The following is a 21659-nucleotide window of genomic DNA, read 5'->3' on the forward strand; positions in this document are numbered from 1 at the left end:
GTTCAAATGACCTACTTTATTGCTCAAGGCATGGCAGTTTGTACCTGGGCAAGACTAGATAAGGTTCACCAGCATTCAAGGGGCGGTTCAGGCCTTGTCCTCTTTCGCCTATATAATGATTCCAGACTAAGTCCCAGCTTCACTCCTCCACCAGCTAAGACAACATCTCCATATATAAACTGAGACTCAAAGTGATAAACTCTTCAGGTTCTTAATCTAACACTCCATACATATAGCTCTACTCTGAACCTAGAAAGAAATCTAACCTAGATACCATGTTTTCCCCAAAAAAGACATGGTCTTATTTTCTTTTGACTCCCCCGAAATAAGCACTTGGTCTTATTTTCGGGGAGGTCTTATTATTTTTGAGGTGCAGGAGACAGCGAGTGTGGTCACCTCATGGTTGCTGCTATGTTGCAATAGTTTCGAGGAGGGCTTATTTTGGGGGGAGGGCTTACTTTAGCGCATGTGCTTAAAAGCCCAATTGGGCTTGTTATCCGGGAAGGTCTTATTTTCAGGGAAACGGGGTAGAAGGAAGAGACAATCTTGAGGACATCTGCTGGTAAGGAATGGCAGGCCAAGGAACAATTAAAGATTGCTTCTCTCATCCATTCATTCACCAATTCTTTTTTCCTTTTGCTAGTTTCCCATCTTGGTATTATCACCCGAATTCCGAAATATCCCTTTGCTGAGTTGTAGCTCAGCTCTAACAACTTATCTTAGTTAATGAGCAACTTTTTTTTTAAAGGATAACACTGCTTTTGTGCAGCAGTAGATTAACAATCTTGAAATGTGAACAATGTGGCTTCATATTTTAATTTCAACACGAGAGATTATCTACAAAGGCCATGGGGAAAAAAACCAAGCTAAGAGAAATGAGTAGCAAACAATTAAGAAGACAACATGAGAAAAAAATGACCACCTGGAAAAAAATAAATAAAGCTAAAAGCTGACATTTAGAACCGAATAGAAAGCTGTTTGATAAACAATAATGAGTGGGTTTTTTCCCCCTCTGTAGCCCATCTCTTTTTTTCCTTTATTACCCATCAACTACGTTCACTCATACTTATTTAGAGAAATAACATATATTTAAGTGCTCAGTGTTAAAAATGGAGTATGGGGGAAATATGGAGAATGGTCCTTTCTTTTGTTAACACTTTTCTCTTTAAAGAGTTGAAAAGCACAGATTTTTAAACAATCAGTCCAGGTAGTTCTCAGCTTGCAACAGCTTGTTTAATGACCATTCGAAATTACAACAGTGACTTATTATTGTTTTTTTTTCACACATGATCATTGCAGCTTCCCCATGGTCAAAATTCAGACAGGTGGCAACAGCCATGCATGTATGATGATTACAATGCCCCGGGGTCATGTGATCACCTTTTGTGACCTTCTGTCCAGCAAGAGTCAATGGAGAAGTCAGATTCACTATACAACTGTGCTACTAATAACCAAAGTGATTCACTTAACAACTGCGGCAAGAAAGGTTGTACAATGGAGCAGAACTCAGTAAAAGTCTACATACATTTTGGATTCAGTTGTGGTTATAAATCAAGAATTACATATATCTGGCTGGCTGGAGAGAGAAAAGCAGTAACTGGATGTTTTTAAGAAGAGAGTGGACAGCCATTTGTCTGAAATAGTACAGAGCTTCCTGCTTGAGGAGGGGGTTGGACTAGAAGACCTTCAAGATCCCTTCCAACTCTGTTGTTCTGTAGGACTACTGTATTTTTCAGTGTATAAGATGCACTTTTTTCCCCCAAAAAAGAGGGTGAAAATCTGGCTGCGTCTTAAACACTGAACACAGCATTTTTGGCTTACTGAAACCACACCCCTTTTGCAAAAAATGGACATGCAGAGGATTTGGGAGGCTTGCAAAATGCTCCTGGGGCTGGGGAGGACAAAAACGAACAGAAAATGGGCCATTTTTGCTTGTTTTTTTGGGAGGCAGCCCACAGGAGCACTCTACAAGCCTCCCAAAGCTCTGCATGCCCCCCCCCCTTTTTTTTTTTTGCAAAAAATGAGGCGTGCAGAGGGTTTGGGAAGCCTGCAGAGTGCAAAAACTTTTTTTTTAATTTACCTCTTCAAAATCATGGTGCGCCTTATAGTCCAAAAACATATGGTAGTTAAAAGGGAATATGAGTCTGGTAAAAAGGAATGGCTTTTGTTCCACAGATGCATAGATAGTTAGATGTAGAAGAAAACAGACAATGGAATCATAGATGGAGAAATTACAGATGCATGAAATTAAAGGGATTATACTCAAGAGAAAAATGTTCCTCCTTGCAACAGGAAAGATGCTGAGGTTGCATTTACAAGATTCAGCATTACCCCCAAAAAATAAAACGTAAAATCCACAAGATAAAACATTTTTCTGCTGTTGTGTTCTTGAAGTTGTTCATTTTTCCCTCCCTTTTTCCGGGTCTCTTCGTGGAGGATGAACAAGTCAGGTTAACCTATACGCAGGACAGCTAAATAAAATGTTAAAAGCCTGCAAGCATCACGCTGCCGTACCCCAAAATGGGCAAACTTTCAAACTTGCCCAAGGACACAACTCAAAGAAGGACCAGCACAACTAAATCAGTTTAACTCATACACAACGGCCACAAAGACAGTGAACTAAGGTTTAAGGTTTAAGGTTTATTTAATTTATAGACCGCCCCCTCTCCCCGTAGGGACTCGGGGCGGTGTACAGACCATTCATGATCAAAGCAACAAAACATAACATAAGACATTGAACAAAAACAACACACACATACTGTCTGTATATAAGACCCCAAAACCAATTAAATAATTAAAAACAATTTTAAAACCCATTTAAAACCCCAATATAAAATTTAAAAAGCCATCCAGGAAAGTTAGTAATAGATGTTCCCTTTGTAAATACAATTACGATTATAATTAGGCCAGACCAGCTACTCGAAACAGGTGGGTCTTGAGTTTCTTGCGGAAGGAGCGGAGATCAGAGGTGGTTCTAATATCGGGGGGAGGTCGTTCCAGAGGGTTGGGCCCATCACAGAGAAGGCCCTACTCCTAGGCACTGCCCGCCCGCACTGTTTAGCGGAAGGTACCCGGAGGAGACCCTCTCTGTGAGAGCGGATTGGTCACAGGGATGTATGGGGTAGAATGCAATCCCGCAAATAACTAGGTCCCGAGCCATGGAGCGCTTTGAAGATGACGATCAACACCTTGAAACGCACCCGAAAAGCCACAGGCAGCCAGTGCAGCTCACGCAGGAAAGGTGTTACATGGGAGTACCTAGTACTCCCCATAATAACCCGCGCGGCTGCATTCTGAACCAGCTGGAGCCTTCGGGTACATCTCAAGGGGAGCCCCATGTAGAGAGCGTTACAGTAATCAAGGCGAGAAGTCACTAGGGCATGGGTGACTGTGCAAAGGGCGTCCCGCTCTAGTAAAGGGCGCAATTGGCGCACCAGGCGAACCTGGTGGAACGCCCCCCTAGCCACGGCCGTCACATGATCATCTAGCGACAGCCGGGAATCTAGGAGGACGCCCAAATTGCGCACCCTATCCACTGGGGGCAGTTGTTCCCCCCAGATGGCCAGAGATGGAACACATTGGCTAAAGCGGGGCGCCGGTAGCCACAGCCACTCCGTCTTGGAAGGGTTGAGTTTGAGTCTGTTGTCACCCATCCAGACCCGCATGGCTTCCAGACACCGGGACATCACCTCGACAGCTTCGTTGGGGTGGTTCGGGGTAGAAATGTACAACTGAGTGTCATCTGCATACAGATGGCACTCAACCCCGAATCTTCGAATGATCTCGCCCAGCGGTTTCATGTATGTGTTGAACAGGAGAGGGGAGAGGACCGATCCCTGTGGCACTCCACACGTGAGCGGCCTCAGGGTCGGCCTCTGCTCCCCCGCCAACACACATTGCGTCCGACCGGAGAGGAAGGAGGAGAACCACCGCAAAACGGTGCCCCTCACCCCCATCCCCTCCAGTCGACGCAATAGGATACCATGGTCGATGGTATCGAAAGCCACTGAGAGGTCTAACAGGACTAAGATGGAGGAACAACCCCCATCCTTCGCCCTCCAGAGATCATCCACCAACGCGACCAAAGCCGTCTCTGTGCTGTGACCGGGTCGGAAACCGGACTGGCGCGGGTCTAGATAAGTAATTTCCTCCAGGTGTCGAGGGAACTGCTGCGCCACCACACTCTCAACAACCTTCGCTAAAAAGGGAAGGTTGGAGACAGGACGGTAATTGGCTAACTCTACTGGGTCTAGGGAAGGCCTCTTAAGTAGGGGCCTCACCACCGCCTCTTTCAAGGCGGTTGGCAGAAACCCCTCCTCCAGCGAGGCGTTCACCAGCCCCAGGAGCCAGTCACGTGTAACCTCCCAGGTTGCCAGTACAAGCCAGGAGGGGCACGGGTCCAATAAACATGTGGTGGCCCGCAGTCGCCCGCGTAGCCTGTCCATATCCTCGGCGGCAACAGAGTCAAACTCCTCCCAGATAGGTACCTCAAGACTCGCCTCCGGTGTCTCCACACGATCACTGAGGGGGACCCATTCGCTCCGGATCTGAGCGATTTTGTCCTGCAGATATTCCCCAAATTCCTCTGCCCTCCCCTGTAAAGGGGCTTCCCGCGACCTCTGTGAAAGGAGGGAGCGGGTCACCCGAAACAGGGCGGCAGGGCGGTTTTCTGCAGACGCAATAAGGGTGGCATAATATCGGCGTTTAGCCACCCTTAGTGCCACAAGGTAGGTCCATAAGTGGGCTCTTACCTGTGTTCGGTCAGATTCGGCACGAGAGGATCTCCATCTGCTCTCTAGGCGTCTCTTGTGGCGCTTCATCACCCTCAGCTCCTCGGTAAACCAAGGGGCCAGGGTGGTTCGCTGCCACCGGAGAGGTCGCAAGGGCGCCACCTGGTCCAAGGCCCCGGCCGCCGCACTGTTCCATGCGGCCACCAGGTCCTCCGTCTGGGAGTGGGTCAGGGCAACAGGAAGTGGCCCAAGCTCCGTCTGGAACCTATCTGGTTCCATCAGTCGCCTGGGGCAGAACCATCTAAGATCTACAGTGTGTATTTACAAATTTGTTACTGTAGGAAGTTAGCACCTACCCCTCTCGTAGAAAAATGAAATATTTTAGGAAATACTAAAAGGGCAGAATATTTCCCCTAAAAGGGAGGCAGAAACTCAGCCCCCCGCCCCACAACCTTTGTCAATGGGCCATTAAGACCTGAGCCAGTCTATTCTACATAACAAAGATCTACCTCCTTCAGTTAGAGCCATAGGAGGAATTGCCCAAAGCCCTTTCATTACATCATCATTCAGCAAGAGTCAACCAAGCTTAGGACTCTGGACAGCCTACAGAGTTGCCCCTGCATGGCCCCATAGGAGTCTGACAACCAATCAGAATACAAGCTCAAAATTCAAAAGCCCAGAGAGGGCATAAAACCGGGGCATTCTCAGCATCTCTTCCCTTTTTTTTCTTCTTCATCCAACATGTTCAATGCATGTGGTCCTGTCCACCATTAAAACCTTCTTTCCAAGCAACTTCCATGAATCCTGTGTCTTTTTCCCACTTGGAACTGAATCCAGATGGACATTTCTTCCAACATTACATATCCACGGATCTTCTTTTGAAGGTGAAGACCTAACCTGTGCCTTAAATGGGAATTGCTTTTCTGTTCAACATACAGCACTGCTGACCTACACTTCTAAAAGGCAAGGCAGTACAAGAGTTTCTATTATTTCGGCCAATAGACCAATCACGAAATCATGAAATAAAATAAAAGCTTGTGTTTTATTTTCTTCTTCTTACAATCTAGTGAAGCTCCAGAAAGAGGAAAATTACTTAAGCAATGTCTCTATGGGGTTATAACCAGCCTGAAGGAAAACACTTATTGTCCAAAAGGTCTGCTTGAAATTGCTGGGGACGGGACGGGACGGGGAGGGGGGACGGATGGGACACAACAAGCATCAATCCAAAAAGTTTGAACCCCACAACTACACAAAGCCTAAATGAAGGACAAGATTTTAATATAGTTTTATTATGAAAAAAGAAAGGAGATTTAAAAAAAAAATATTCAGCCTAGTTTTTATCATTATATGCTGGCTGGGTAACTTTGGGCTAGTCACTCCCTGTCAGCCCAACCTACGTTACAGGGTTGTTGTAGGAAAAATAGGAGGGGGAAGGACTGTTAGGTACATTCACTGCCTTTAGTTATTTATAAAGTAACTCGTTGCTAACCTGGCGTAGCCCTGGTATGTATTTATCCCAATCCTGTTTTAGAGGGAGCCCCCTTGTGGAGTACTGCAAAGCCGTTACCATGGCAACTCCACTGTACTGTACAGGTGAAGCTATTTTAAGGCACAACAGGCTGTATCTTAACAGAACTTGAATCCAAAACGCACACTATCACTCTCAAAAGTACTGTGACTTGACACTATAGATATAATTGAGTCATTTTCATTTTAGTGGCTCAGGTGTTCCGGACTTATGCTGGAATACACACACACATGGACACGGACACACCCTGAGATGTGTTAGAGGTGTCTTACCCCCCACAGTATTTGTTTCCAGAGAGTAAGTCATCTGTGTACCATGTTTGGTTGAAATTGCTCGAGAGTTATCGTTCCAGAGTTATGCTGGAACATACACAGACACACAAACAGCCGTTTATATATATAGATAGATAATAAAGTTGGGATAAAAGCATAATAAATAATATATTGACCACATTATCAATCCATTGCATCCATGGAATAACCATTGATTAAAAAGAAATCTATATCTATAAAGGTAATCCTCAACTTATGACCATAACTGAGCCCAACATTTCTGTTGCTAAGTGACATTTAACATTTGTTAAATGAGTTTTGCCCCATTTTATGTCCTTTCTTGTTATGTCTATTAAGTGAATAACTGCAGTTGTTACGTTAGTAACAAGGTTGTTTGGTGAATCTGGCTTCTTCATTGACTTTGCTTAGCAGAAGGTTGCAAAAGGTGAATTTATGACGCACACACACACACACACACACACACAGAGGACACTGCAACCATCATAAATATGAGTCAGTTGTCGAACATCTGGATTTTCATCACGTGACCATGGAGATGCTGCAAGGGTCATAACTGGTCATAAGTCACTTTTTTTTAGTACTGCTGTACCTTTGAATGGTAACTAAATGAACAGTTGCAAGTCAAGGACTACCAGTAACAGTTGATTAAAAAGAAGTCCATATCTCTAGTCGTAACTGTGAGAGGGATCTTGGAGTCCTAGTGGACAACCATTTAAATATGAGCCAGCCATGTGCAGCAGCTGCCAAAAAAGCCAACACATTTCTAGGCTGCCTAAACAGAGGGATAGAATCAAGATCACGTGAAGTGTTAATACCACTTTATAATGCCTTGGTAAGGCCACACTTGGATTATGGCAGTCAGTTTTGGTCGCCACCATGTAAAAAAGATGTGGAGACTCTAGAAAGAGTGCAGAGAAGAGCAACAAAGATGATTAGGGGACTGGAGGCTAAAACATATGAAGAACGGTTGCAGGAACAGAGTATGTCTAGTTTGATGGAAAAAAAGGACCAAGGGGGACATGATAGCAGTGTTCCAATATCTCAGAGGTTGCCACAAAGAAGAGGGAGTCAAGCTATTCTCCAAGCCACCTGAGGGCAGGACAAGAAGCAATGGGTGGAAACTAATCAAGGAGAGAAGCAACTTAGAACTGAGGAGAAATCTCCTGACAGTGAGAACAATGAATCAGTGGAACAATTTGCCTCCAGAAGTTGTGAATGCTCCAACACTGGACGTTTTAAAGAAGATGTTGATATCTATTTGTCTGAAGTGGTGTAGGGTTTCCTGCCTAAGCAGGGGGTTGGACTAGAAGACCTCCAAGGCTCCTTCCAACTCTGTTATTCTGTTCTGTTCTGTTCTGTTCTGTTCTATTCTATTCAATTCTATTATTCTATTCTATTCTTTCAAATCCAGAGTATTCCAAGTACTGGGATAATGTTATTTTGTGCAGTCAAAAGGCAAAATTTGCACAACCCAGAAAGAAAAGATTTGCTGTAGCATGAGACACTCCTTCCTTCCATTCTGGTAAAGATGTAAAGACCACTCTTAGACCAGGTCAGCCATGTAATTCTTATGCTCTGTGCAATTAACCTAAATGCACATGAGCCCATTAGTGGGACTTCGGTTGATTCTTCTAAGAATTAAAGCTTATGTGGGTCAGAAAAAAACCCTTTCGGGCCCTCAAACCCTTATTTTACCGCTCACAGTCGAGCTCGGAGACCCAGCCATCTAGAATTCTGCATTATTTATAGACAACTAAGTTTACCATCCATAATTTCATTTTTTTTACCCACTTTGCAAGTCTAATGAGCAGACAAGAAGCGAGCACCCGTTTCCCCATGATTTGGCAAACTCTTCTAGCTTCTTGGGTCAAAAGCTATATATTTTAGAAAAGATTTGCTGAAATGCAACTGTACAGATGCAGAGTCTTTTACATTCATAATTACATATTACGTGAGTATATCACGCCGTCCAAGAGTAAAAAAAAAATGAAATGGAAATGGGCTGGTCACATAGCAAGAAGAACTGATGGTAGGTGGATTAAGGCAGTCATAGAATGGATTCTAGATTAAAAAAAAAGTCATCCACAAAAAAAGAGACCTAAAACAAGATGGATCGCCATCAGCAAGTATTGTGGGCCCAACTGGCAAAGGAAAACTCAAGATATATTGATTGGAAACATGCAGAAGAGGCCTTCATTCTGCAATGGATAGACAATGTGTCAGGCCTGCAGCCATCTTTTCTTTTGGATCCTTTAGCCTGCCACACTTTCTATTATTCTACTATGCATTTCCTATTGTGGGAAAATGGGAGGGGGGATGGTAGGAGTGAGATGCATTGTATCCATAACAAAATTCCTTTCTAGAAAGCCAAGGTCATCCTTTGTCTCTGCAACTCTGCACCTGGCTGCAACTGGATGGGTGGAAGCTGCCAGCATGGCAGTGGACGATTGGACCATGTGATGGATTTGTGGGTGCGGAGGGCAAGATCGTGAACTTTCAACTGGGTGGGGAAAACCGGGAAGCTTTCAGATTCGGAGTTTTCCCAGATGTGCCAACGCGGCTCTCTTAATAAATTGGAACTTTGAGCAATACTTTGCCTTTGACTCTGATTTACTTTGGGATGCTGTTTGGAACCCTGACACAATGGCTAGAATGATGATGATGATGATGATGATGATGATGATGATGATGATGATCCAATCCCATCTAAGTGACCCTGACAATTTATTACAAACCTACCCTAAGCAAAATACATCAATTGGTTAGAATATATGACCATATAGCACAACACAACAATCCATACCTCGTATCATACATTTCATCTCACACTGAGGAACAATCATATCCCCAAAAATCTAACTATTGTTCTTTTGGCGGTGGTGGGGGGAGGGGGATCACTACTCTTAATTCAGATCCCAAAAATTTTCTGAAAAAGGCAAATTACAATGGCTTTATTAAATACCAACAATACCTAATTAGGTATTGACTTAATACCTAATGATTTTGGGTCATTATGAATATGGATGATTATGGATCTTCAGATCATCTTTATGGAAAGATGAGATAAATGTGTCATTTAGCGACAGCCAAAATGGACTAGTGGTTAAAGCACCAGGCTAGAAATTGGAAGGCTGTCAATTCTAGTCCCACCTTAGCCATGAAAGCCGTTGGGAGACTTTGGGCCCTGTCACTCTCTCTCTCTCTCAGCCCAACTCACCTCGCAGGGTTGTTGTTGTGGGGAAAATGGGAGGAGGAAGATAGATTGGATATGCTTGTTGCCTTGAGTTAATTGTAATGATAATAGAAGGAAGGAAACAAAGAAAGAAAGAAGGAAGGAAGGAAAGGGAGGGAGGGAGAGAAAAGGGAAGGAATGAGAGGAAGGGAGAGAGAAGAAAGAAAGAATGAATGAAAGCACAAAAAAAGAAGAGAGAATGGGAGGGAAGATAGAGAGAGAAGGAAGGAAGAGAAACAAAGAAGGAAGGAAGGAAGGAAGGAAGGAAGGAAAGAAAGGGATGGAGGGAGAGAAAAGGGAAGGAATGAGAGGAATGGAGAGAAGAAAAAAGAAAGAATGAATGAAAGAACAAAAAAAGAAGAGAAAATGAGAGGGAAGATAGAGAAGGAAGAGAAAGAAAGAAAGAAAGAAAGAAAGAAAGAAAGAAAGAAAAAAAGAAAAAAAGAAAGAAAAAAAGAAAGAAAGAAAAGCAAAAATCCCTCCTCCCCCTAGAAATAGTTGTGGTTACCTGGGATTGCTTCGTGGGCTGTCAAGACCACACTGATAATAGGATTCTTAGCTCCCGAGTCTGCTTCTTTTGAGGCAAGACTTTTCTCAGTCCTTTGTACCCGCTGCCTCTTGGATGGTTTTTCTCGCTCATCTTCCCTCCTGTCAAGGTCAACATCAGAATCATTACCTAAAAGGGCAAATATCAAAAAAGAACATAAAGAGAATGATGAGTAGTTTTCTTCCACAGGTTTACCATCCACGGGACGGTGAGGTTTCTTCACCCTTGCTTCCTCTTGAAAAGCCTTCGCCAAAGGGAAGCGGGGAGGTCCACCAAGCACAGAGGGGGGCAGCCACGGAAACCTTGTGACCTGTGGTCTTCAGCCCCCAGGATTCCTGAGCTGAAGTCCACAGATCGTAAAGGTGCCACGGTTGCCCACACATGACCTAGTGGGACCAACAAGGGCCTTTTCTGTGGCGGCTCCCTCCCTATGGAACATCATCCCTGTGGAGATAAAATTGGTCCCCACTTTGACACCCTTTTCACACGCTCTGAAGACCTGGTTTGGCCAAGAGAGGAATGGAGCCCATCACATCACATTCTCCTCAGAAGCACCTCGGTGCTTCTGTGTTGAAAGGATTAGCCCAGGAGATGTCCAGTTGAGGACTCCTTTCATGTTCTCGGCAGGAGCTGCAGTAAAGGAGCACACTCCGTCCCATGGGAACATTTGGGTCTCGAACACAGGTTCACCAACCTCCAAACCAGCATCTTAACCATGAGTGCCTTTGGACTCCTTATGGAGCCCATCAAATGGCTTAGATGATTGTTGCTGTCAGAAGATTACAGGCTATTGCTTTTAATGAAAGGTTTTATATTGGATTTTTTAAATCCCTGTAAGCTGCCCTGAATCACTAAGAGTAAGTTCGGTGGCGATAGAAATTTCTATAAATAAGTAAATAAACACAGAAGACAATTTACTACACCAAGTACAGGTGTTCTGATCGAGGCTTCCCGAGAGCATGAAGCAAACTCCTGGTCCCAACAAAGCACCCTTTTATCAATTTACTGTGAATTCTGCTCATTCACATCCAGCAAAGTCTTTCGATGGAGGATTTACAGTCACAGACCTTATCTGGCTTGGAGAGCTGCCAGGCTGATATCTGCAAAACCTGGCAAGGAGTCTCGGAGATTCAAGAACCAATGAAGGGAACTAATTGTCTCCTGCAAACTCCACTCCCCTTTCACTCCTCTTTTATTTCTTCTGGGAGGGGCCATTCACCATCCAGCTTACTCCCAAGTCGACCCCTGTTCTTTAGCTTTGCCTGGCAACTCTGCATATGCGCACACTGGGAACAGGCTCCAGCTGTTCCTCTGCCTCACTGATGTCTGACTCTGAAGGCAGCTGATAACTGTCAGGTGGCTCTGGCCCCCTCTCAGCCTCCAACACAGAGCCCTCATCAGAGCCTTCCCCAGACTCCAGGACCGGCCCATGTTCCTCCCCAACCTCCTCACTCTCTGAATCTACTGCCAGCTCTACTTGCCACTGATGGGCCACAGCAATAAGATTGGGGAAGCCATAAGCTTCTTCTCAGTACGATGCGCAGGGTTATCCTTTCTTTTTCAATCTTCCTGATCTCTTCCTAAATGGTCCTTCTTTGCTTTTCTTCTTGCTAGTCAGGTGCTCGTGCTGAACCTCTCCTCAGATCAATAATGTCCATTAGTTTTTGGAAGGCATTCATTGGCAACATGCAACAGTGTTAAAGCAATTACCATGTGAAGGATTTCACGGCTTGTTCTTATCATTCCTTTGTCTTAATTCCTTTTTAATTAAGTACTTCTAAGAATGGGCCAGAATGGAGAGAGGTAGTTGAAGCCTGACATCTCGTATGCTTAATTGGTTATTTGTACAAGATAGTGAATTGTAGAGGTGGAATTCAGTTTTTTCAGGCAGACCAAAGTATAAATGTGTAACCGCTGTGCCAGCGTAAAGAAATTGCTTTAATTCGCCATATGGGACAAATCTATTTGGCAGTGCAGCTCAGAGACAAAATTAGTCAGCAAGTACAGTCTGACGAGATTCATGAAGGTGTTGACAACATGACAGTCAGTGCGTGTCTAATCCCTGTGTTTGAAAGGTTAAAAACAATGTACAGATTAAGCACAAGAGCAAGGGACTTATTTGTCTATTTGGCTTTATGAAGTGACGAGACGCTTCCTTCTTTCTGAGGCAGAAAAGACGTACCTCAGAAATGGATGGTCTACAAACTGAGGTCAAGCTCAGACAGGCTGACAATGTAAGAGACCTTTTCCCAAACAACACATGATTTTCCAAACGACAAACTATATACATATATATAAATGGCTGTGTGTGTGTGTGTGTTTGTGTGTGTGTGTGTGTGTGTGTATCCTCCAGCATAACTCTGGAATGCCTGGAGCAATTTCAGCGAAACTTGGTACATAGATGGAAACAAATGTTTTGGGGGTAAGTCATCCTAACACCCCTCAGAGGTGTGTGTGTTCTGTTAAGATACAGCCTGTTGTGTCTTAAAATGTCTTCAACTGTACTGCCGTAAGATGGCTTTTACTGTACAGCGCAGTGGAGTTGCTATGGTAACAGCTTCACAGTACTCCACAAGGGGGCTCCCTCTGGTAAGGGGTAAAATCCAACATTAGAAATTAAGTTTGGTCCAGACATTTTCCCCCTATAAATAAATACCCAGGCAACGGCGGGTTATCAACTGGTATGTTCATAAGCAAGCGATAAAACGGAGATATGTGAGGCTGGAAGAAAAGGTCCATCTCCCAGTTGCTGTGGTGTACAGCAGGAGTCTCCAACCTTCCTGGCTGAGGAATTCTGGGAGTTAAAGTCCACGAGTCTTAAAGTTTCCGACTTTGGAGGTCCCTGGTCTACACATAGGAGAAATTAAAGCTCAATAATTCACAAGCGTTTTGCAACTCTTATCTCCATTGTTCATTACTTGGACAAATTTTAGATCTAGAAAAATAAATTTGTATAGGTAATCCGCTACTCATGACCAAAATTCAACTCAAAATTCCTGTGGCTAAGTGAAATATTTGTTAAGTGAGTTTTTCCCTATTTTACGACCATTCTTGCCCAGCTTGTAAGTGATTCACTGCAGTTATTAAGTTAGTAATACAATTGTTACATGAATCGGGCTTCCCAATTGAGTTTGTCAGAAATTCACAAAAAGGGGATCACATGACCCTGGAATACTGAAATCATCATAAATATGAGTGAATTGCTAAGTGTCTCAATTTTGATCACGTAACAATGGGGTATGTTGCATTGGTTGTAAGCATAAAAAATGGTCATAAGTCACTTTTTTCAGCACCGTTGTAACTTTGAACGGTCACTAAATGAACTGTTGTAAGTTGAGGGCTACCTGTACTGGGAGAGTTTACAGCATCTGAGCATATTATGATGATGATGCTTTACTGTTCATTCAACAAGTTACAATCTGACCAAGGTATAATTTAGTCATTAAGCAAATAAGATTGGCTTTGTGAGTACAGACAGTCCTCAACTTATGGAATGCTCATTAGAATCATACACCATAAGGGTTGCAAAACAGGCTGACACTGCAAAGATGGCGGCTGTCGGTGCTGTGCAAAAGCTTTTACAACGCTTTGATATGTGGTCCTTAACTGTGCCAGGGGCCCGCTGTGGGTGTGGTTTTGCCAATTGTAAAATGGGGCCATATGACCACAGGACGCTCCAAGCAGCCCAGTGGTGGGTCCCGGATCCCGTTCCAACCGGTGCGGTTGGAATGGCCACACACGCATGCAGTGCGCACATGCGTCTTACTATCTAGTAAGACATGTGTCTTACTTACTAGTGACGCCTCCTCAAGCCTCCGCAATGCTCCAGCTGCTGAGTGGAGCATCGCTTAGGCGCTGCATGTGCAGGCGCTGTACACGCCGTGCGTAGGCGCAGAAGCGCCAAAGACTTTAAAGACAGGTAAGGAGCTTGGGAAGGCGGGTGGGCCCTCCTGAGCACCTTATCGGAACGGTACCCAGTGCTCCGGGCAGGCTCTGGTACGCCCGTACAGGGGCGTACCCACCACTGAAGCAGCCATAAATGCAGCTGTGTTGTTGAGCACGCAAAGTTTGGTCACATGACCGTGGGGAGGGTGCCGAGTGTCGGAACTTTGAATTTAAGTCAGAAATTTCCTTTTCCAAAACCATCGTTAAGTCGAGAAATAATCAATACATAAAGTTGATTTTTGGTAGTTAGGTTACAGAATTACAGATTGGAAAGGACCTTGGAAATCTTCTAGCCCAACTCTCAGTTCAAGCAGGAGACATTATACCCGTGATGGTGAGCCCATGGCATGCGTGCCACAGGTGGCACACGGAGCCCTCTCCGCGGGCACGCAAGTCGTTGTCCTAGCTCAGTTCCACCACGCATATGCGCATGCTTCCCACCGGGCAACTGGTTTTTGGATCTCTGCCGCACATGTGCAGGGGGCGGGGAACATGCGGAAGACATGTGTGCATGCACAGGGGGGGCATGCGAGGGGGGTCGTGCACGTATGCACAGCAATGGGTAAGCGTGGGAGGTTGCGCAGGGGGAGCACAGGGGGCTGCGCACACATACGTGTGGGGAGCGCATGGGGTCACACATGCATGGGGGGGCATGGGTGTGTGTGTCACACACGCATTGCATTATGGGTGACCGCACACTTTCGGCACACAATAACAAAAAGCTTAGCTATCACTGCACTATACCATTTCGGACAAGTGGCTCTCCAATCTGTTCTTAAAAACCTGCAATGATAAAGAGCAGCTAAAATTTCTGAAGGTAAACAGTTCATCTGATTCATTGTTCTCAGTGTCAGGAAATTTCTCCTAAATTCTAGGTTGGCTCTCTCTTTGATAATTTCCCATCCCTTATTTCTTCTCTTGCCCTCGGGTGCTTTGGAGAACAGGTCACCCCCCTCTCCTGTCTGTTAAGAGCCCCTCAAATATTGGAAGGCTGCTATTATGTCATTCCTTTGTCCTTTTCTTAATTACGCTGGCCATACCTAGTCCCTGCAATCACTCACAAAATGCATATGGTCCTGTAATAATGGATAATTATTATATAATTATTAATTATAATTGATTGCTGATTAATAACGTTGACTATCATTGTGTTGTATCTTTTTATTCTTGATGAATATATTTTATTCTCCTTATGTACACTGAGAACTTATGCACCAAAGACAAATTCCTTGTGTGTCCAATCACACTTGGCCAATAAAGAATTCTATTCTATTCTATTCCTTCATCTCTCTTTCTTTCGTTCCTTCCTTCTTCTTTCTTTCTTTCTTTCTTTCTTTCTTTCTTTCTTTCTTTCTTTCTTTCTTTCTTTCTTCTTTCTTTCTTCCTTCCTTCCTTTAGTATCCTTTGACTATCACTAAGTACCTTATGATTCTTGATGAATGCATTTTTATGTATACTGAGAGCATAGGCACCAAAGACAAATTCCTTGTGTGTCCAATCACCCTTGGCCAATAAATTCTATTCTATTCTATTCTATTCTATTCTATTCTATTCTAATTTTTGGTTGCTCTTCTCTGCAGTCTTAGTAGAGTCTTAGCATCTTTTTTAATAATTGTTTTATTCTACTGTTAACCAGTTTATACACTGGACTGAAAAGGGCATCTAAAATCATGTGGCTTATGTGCACAGATTGCCACGTCCCTGAAAATAAGCACTATTGTTCAAAAAAAACAAAAAACAAGAACCCTGTGCTCCTGTCTCCTAACTTCTATCTCCCAAGCAAATTTTTTGGGGATAAGCAGCTGTGACAGTCTTAAACTCCCGTAATTTCCAGCTAAGATGGCCAGGAAAATCGCAGTGCTTTTCTACAACATGAGGAAAGTTTGGACTCAAACAAATGTTTTGCAATAGCGTTTTATTCTTCGCCTTGCAGCAGCCTGATTGAGATGAATAGTCTTCGCTGCTGCTCCCTCTTGCAAAGGAACATTAAGCAATCAGTTTGAGCAGCTGCCACTTTGATTTGGCAAACTAATAAACTGACCTCATGTACCCAGATTTAGGTGATTTAAATCCAATGCAGCATGCACAGAGTAATTTGATGCCGGGCTGCCTGTATATTCAGATGGCATTTGCAGGATGCCTGCATTTCTACTGATGATAAAGGCAGCTGTCAGAGACATGAATCACTCCGTTCATTTCAAGCTACACTGTTCATCAAGCCATCAAGATTTTCTCTTTGGGGTTCCTAATTAGAGACTCAGCTGCTTATGTGCATTCTTAATCGGAGAAGGTCCCAGCTGAATGTTTAGGACATATATTGGTCTCTTAATTGTCATGATTCCAACACACGCTTCTTTGTTGTGTTTGTAGATTTTCTTTAAAAAAACAACAACAACAACAAGAATGGCACTGGTTTTTATAATGATCATCATCCCGATTTAAACATGGGAAAGTTCTTGGATCAGGTTTTACAAACCCAAATATTTTTTTAAAAAGCACATTGAGTAAGGACTCAAGAGATTTCAGTTGAAATGAATAACTTGCTTTGCTACTCTGGTAAGGTAAATGACAATTGGAAACCCAGATGATAGTTGCTGGGGTTTTCTCCTGTCTAGAATTTTTTTTTCACATTTAAAGGTAAAGATAAAGGTTCCCCTCGCACATATGTGCTAGTCGTTCCTGACTCTAGGGGGCGGTGCTCATATCCATTTCAAAGCCGAAGAGCCAGCGCTGTGCAAAGACGTCTCCGTGGTCATGTGGCCGGCATGACTAAATGCCGAAGGCGCACGGAACGCTGTTACCTTCCCACCAAAGGTGGTCCCTATTTTTCTACTTGCATTTTTACGTGCTCTCGAACTGCTAGGTTGGCAGAAGCTGGGACAAGTAACGGAGCTCACTCCGTTATGCAGCGCTAGGGATTCGAACCGTTGAACTGCTGACCTTTCTGATCAACAAGCTCAGCTTTTTAGCCACCGCATCCCATTCACATTTATCTCACCTTTATTGCTCTATAAGAAACTCAAGGCAGTGAACATTCCTAATACTCCTTTCTCTTCCTATTTTTCCCATAACAACAACCCTCTGTGGTTGGTTGGACTGAGAGAGAGTGAGGGACTCATCCAGCTGGTTTTTATTCCTAATGTTAGACTAGAACTCACAGTCTCCTGGTAATTGGCCCAAAGTCATCCAGCTAGTTTTCATGCCTAAGGCAGGACTAAATCTCACACTCCCCTGGTGACTGGCCCAGGGTCACCCAGCTGGCTTTCATGTCTAAGGCGTGACTAGAACTCACAGTCTCCCAGTGATGGGCTTAAAGTCACCCAGCAAGCTTTCATGTGTAAGGTGGGATTAGAACTCACTGTCTCCCGATTTCTAGTCTGGTGCCACAACCACTACAACCACATAAGCAAAATGGCTCCGATCAAACAAATCAATCATTTTGCTGATCCTGCAAGCAAAGAACATGGAGTAGACTATGGTAGCAACACTCGCTTATCAAAGGTTATTTTGGCCTCAAGTGTGATCATAAGTTGAGGACTACCGGTACAGCAGTATGTCCAGGAAGGCTCGGGAAAGCCTAAAGCTGTGATGGTGACCCTATGGCACGCTCCAGTTCAGCTCTGCTGCGCATGCACGCATGCCTCCTGCCGGCCAGCTGGCCTTCGAGTTTCTGCCACGCATGCGCAGGGGGCAGGTCATGGGGGGGGGGTTGCATGCATGGAGGTGGCATGCAAAGGGGGGGTACATTGCATTTTGGGGGTTTGGGCACACGCACACTAATTTGTGTGCGCACTTTGGGCTCTCGGTCTGGAAAAGGTTAGCCATCAGTGGCCTAAAGCATCTTCTGTAGCATTGTCTCCTCAAGGACCAAAGATGCAGAGTCAAAACTTGTCTTATCTTACCTCTTCCACAAACACAGATGTTACAAATGGCTATTAGTGGAGCTCCTGCTGTTACAGCTGTTGAGCAACTCCCCTCAACTATGGAGCAGCAGGGGAGATGTTTCTTGTTGTGTAAAATCAATGCACTCTCTAACCCATCGACTGATAAGAGAACAATACACGCTGCCTTCCCTAATTATCTGTTTTTACGGGAGACAAATAGATTATTAGCTATTCGAGGTGTTTCTCAGCTGTATTCTTGACACTGCTAAATTGTTATCTTGTGCTGTGTGGGTTTCAGAGGGAAGGTCTAGGCAAACATTGGCAAACACCAACTCACCCTGGGTGAAATTTGGAATTGATATGGGGTATATAAGGAACTGATTTTACTTTGTATCTTCATTAGATTTTTATCCTGCTTTTGTTGTTTTATAACTCAAAGTAGTGTACATACATAATATTATTTCCTCCTTCTCTTTTTCCTGACAGCAAGAACCCTGTGAGATGAGTTGGCCTAAGACAGTGGGAATAGCCCAAAATCAACCAGCCGGCTTTCATGCTTAAGGCAGGACTAGAACTCATAGACTCCCAGTGATTGGCCCAAAGTCACTTTGTGACTTTCTTCCCTAAGACTGGACTAGAACTCACAGTGTCCTGGTGATTGGCCCAAAGTCACCCAGCCAATTTTTGTGCCTAAGGTGGGACTAGAACTCACTGTCTCCTGATGATTGGCCCAATGTTATTCTGTGACTTTCTTCCCTAAGACTGGACTAGAACTCACAGTGTCCTGGTGATTGGCTCAGTCACCCAGCCAGTTTTAGTGCCTAAGGCGGGAGTAGAACTCACTGTCTCCTGATGATTGGCCCAAAGTTATACTGTGACCTTCTTCCCTAAGTCTGGACTAGAACTCACAGTGTCCTGGTGATTGGCCCAAAGTCAATTTTTGTGCCTAAGGAGGGACTAGAATTCACTGTCTCCTGATGATTGGCCCAAAGTTATTCTGTGACTTTCTTCCCTAAGACTGGACTAGAACTCACAGTGTCCTGGTGATTGGCCCAAAGTCAATTTTTGTGCCTAAGGCGGGAGTAGAACTCACTGTCTCCTGATGATTGGCCCAAAGTTATATTGTGACCTTCTTCCCTAAGTCTGGACTAGAACTCACAGTGTCCTGGTGATTGGCCCAAAGTCAATTTTTGTGCCTAAGGAGGGACTAGAATTCACTGTCTCCTGATGATTGGCCCAAAGTTATTCTGTGACTTTCTTCCCTAAGACTGGACTAGAACTCACAGTATCCTGGTGATTGGCCCAAAGTCACCCAGCCAGTTTTTGTGCCTAACGCGGGACTAGAACTCGCTGTCTTCTGATGATTGGACCAAAGTCACCCAGCCGGCTCTCATGCCTAAGGCAGGAGAAGAACTCACGGTCTCCCACTTTCTAAGCCAGCAGCTTAACCTTTAAGATGAAACTGGCTTAGTATATATTTCACAAATTACCTCTTGTGGAAAAACTTTTATTTCCCAACCGTCTAGTTAAAATTATGATTTTCACAAAAAAGTATATCTTTCAGGAAACTATGATTATGGGTATTTCTCTTATATGTTCAAAGGAAGAATGTTTAGTGGTCTAAGAATTAACAACAACAACAACAACAACAACAACAACAACAAAAACCCATGAAGGAAAGCTGTGGGTGACCAGAAATAGGAGTGGGCTAATACTTAAGAAATGATGCACAGAGTGGACAGATAGGTATGTACTAGCCTCTACCAGAAGTTCTTATACTAGATCCATTCTACATGTTATCTTACATGCAAATATATTTCCCGTTCAGACATGCATCAGTCCCGCAGAAATGAAACACTGAGAAAAAGGAACCCCGAAGCAAACTCACGTCCCAAGCTTAAGTTTTAAATGCTCGCCTTGACAGTCAACGCAACACCAAAAGTTCACATTTAATATTCCAAATTAATTTGGAGTAGTGAGGTGCAAATCCCCCCGGGCTCTGACTGCAATTGGATTGCCAACTGTAGGCGTCATTGTCAAGTATTGGGGGGGGGGGGGGGGCGGAAATTGAAGCAGTACCTTTTGAAAAGAGATTTAAATTGCTTGGCCAGACTGTGAATACATCCATGTTCTTAATGTTGCTAGGGAATTATAGGTTGGACGTGAGGGTTATCTTACACCAAAAATTCAATCCAAGGGGAAATTTAGGTAGTCAGGTCTCTTGGCAATCTGATCACCCTTAAAACCTACTGCAGGAATGCAGCAGCGGCCCCCTCTGTTATCTTCTCCCCCAATTCTACTCTGCTGGGTCCCTGCAGACCAGTGGTGGGTTCCGGATTCCGTTCCAACTGGTACGGTTGGAACAGCCCCGGCATCACCCACATGGATGCGCGTGTGGTGCGCGCATGTGCCATACTTGCCTGTGATGCTTCCGCAAGCCTCTGTGATGCTCCAGCTGCTAAGTGGAGCGTCGAGCAGGCGCCGTACGCTTAAAAGACAGGTAAGGAGCTCGGGCAAGCGGGTGGGCCCTCTGGAGCACCGTAACGTAACGGTACCTGGTACTCCGGGCAGGCTCCGGTACACCCGTACTGGGGCATACTGCCTGCAATCCACCACTGCTGCAGACCTTGGCCTTGCTACCTATGGGGTCTTGGAGATGGAGGAGGCTTTAGGAGGCTCAGGGAAAAAAACGTGTGCGAGGAGGTGGTGCTGCAGCATGAGCTCAGGCCTACACTAGGTCCCCTGTGCGCTGCTTAATGACCACAAGCAGGAGAAGAGAGATTGTGGTCATGAAATGAAGTGATCTTTTGGGTACTTTGTTTAATGACCACTATGACTATAATAGGCAGGCAATAGATAGATGATAGATAGATAGATAGATAGATAGATAGATAGATAGATAGATAGATAGATAGATAGATAGAGGATGGATGGATAGATAAATGATAGATAGATAGATAGATAGATAGATAGATAGATAGATAGATAGATAGATATGATAGATAGATTAGATTAGATTAGATTGGATGGATGGATAGATAGATATATAGATGATAGATAGATAGATAGATAGATAGATAGATAGATAGATAGATAGATAGATAGATAGATAGATTAGATTAGATTAGATTAGATTAGATTAGATTGGTGGGTGGGTGGGTGGATAAATGATGGATGGATAGATGATAGATAAATAGATAGATAGATAGATAGAGGATGGATGGATAGATAGATGATGGATAGATAGATAGATAGATAGATTAGATTAGATTAGATTGGATGGATGGATAGATAGATAGATGATAGATAGATAGATAGATAGATAGATAGATAGATAGATAGATAGATAGATAGATAGATTAGATTAGATTAGATTAGATTAGATTAGATTGGTGGGTGGGTGGGTGGGTGGGTGGGTGGATGGATGGATGGGTGGATGGATGGATGGATAGATGATAGATAGATAGATAGATAGATAGATAGATAGATAGATAGATAGA

General features: G+C 44.0%; 1 protein-coding gene across 1 annotated transcript in view; it reads right to left on the reverse strand.

Moving 5' to 3' along the window:
• The window catches only part of ZFAT (zinc finger and AT-hook domain containing), a 161384-nt gene that overhangs the window by 96700 nt on the left and 43025 nt on the right, over positions 1-21659 (reverse strand). The window contains exon 4 of the mRNA XM_081951039.1: positions 10292-10459. Within this exon, the coding sequence (XP_081807165.1) occupies positions 10292-10459 (168 nt within the window). The remainder of the gene's footprint in view (positions 1-10291; positions 10460-21659) is intronic.

This window comes from Natrix helvetica, assembly GCF_964273705.1.
Source record: "Natrix helvetica genome assembly, chromosome: 4".
NCBI lineage: Eukaryota > Metazoa > Chordata > Lepidosauria > Squamata > Natricidae > Natrix > Natrix helvetica.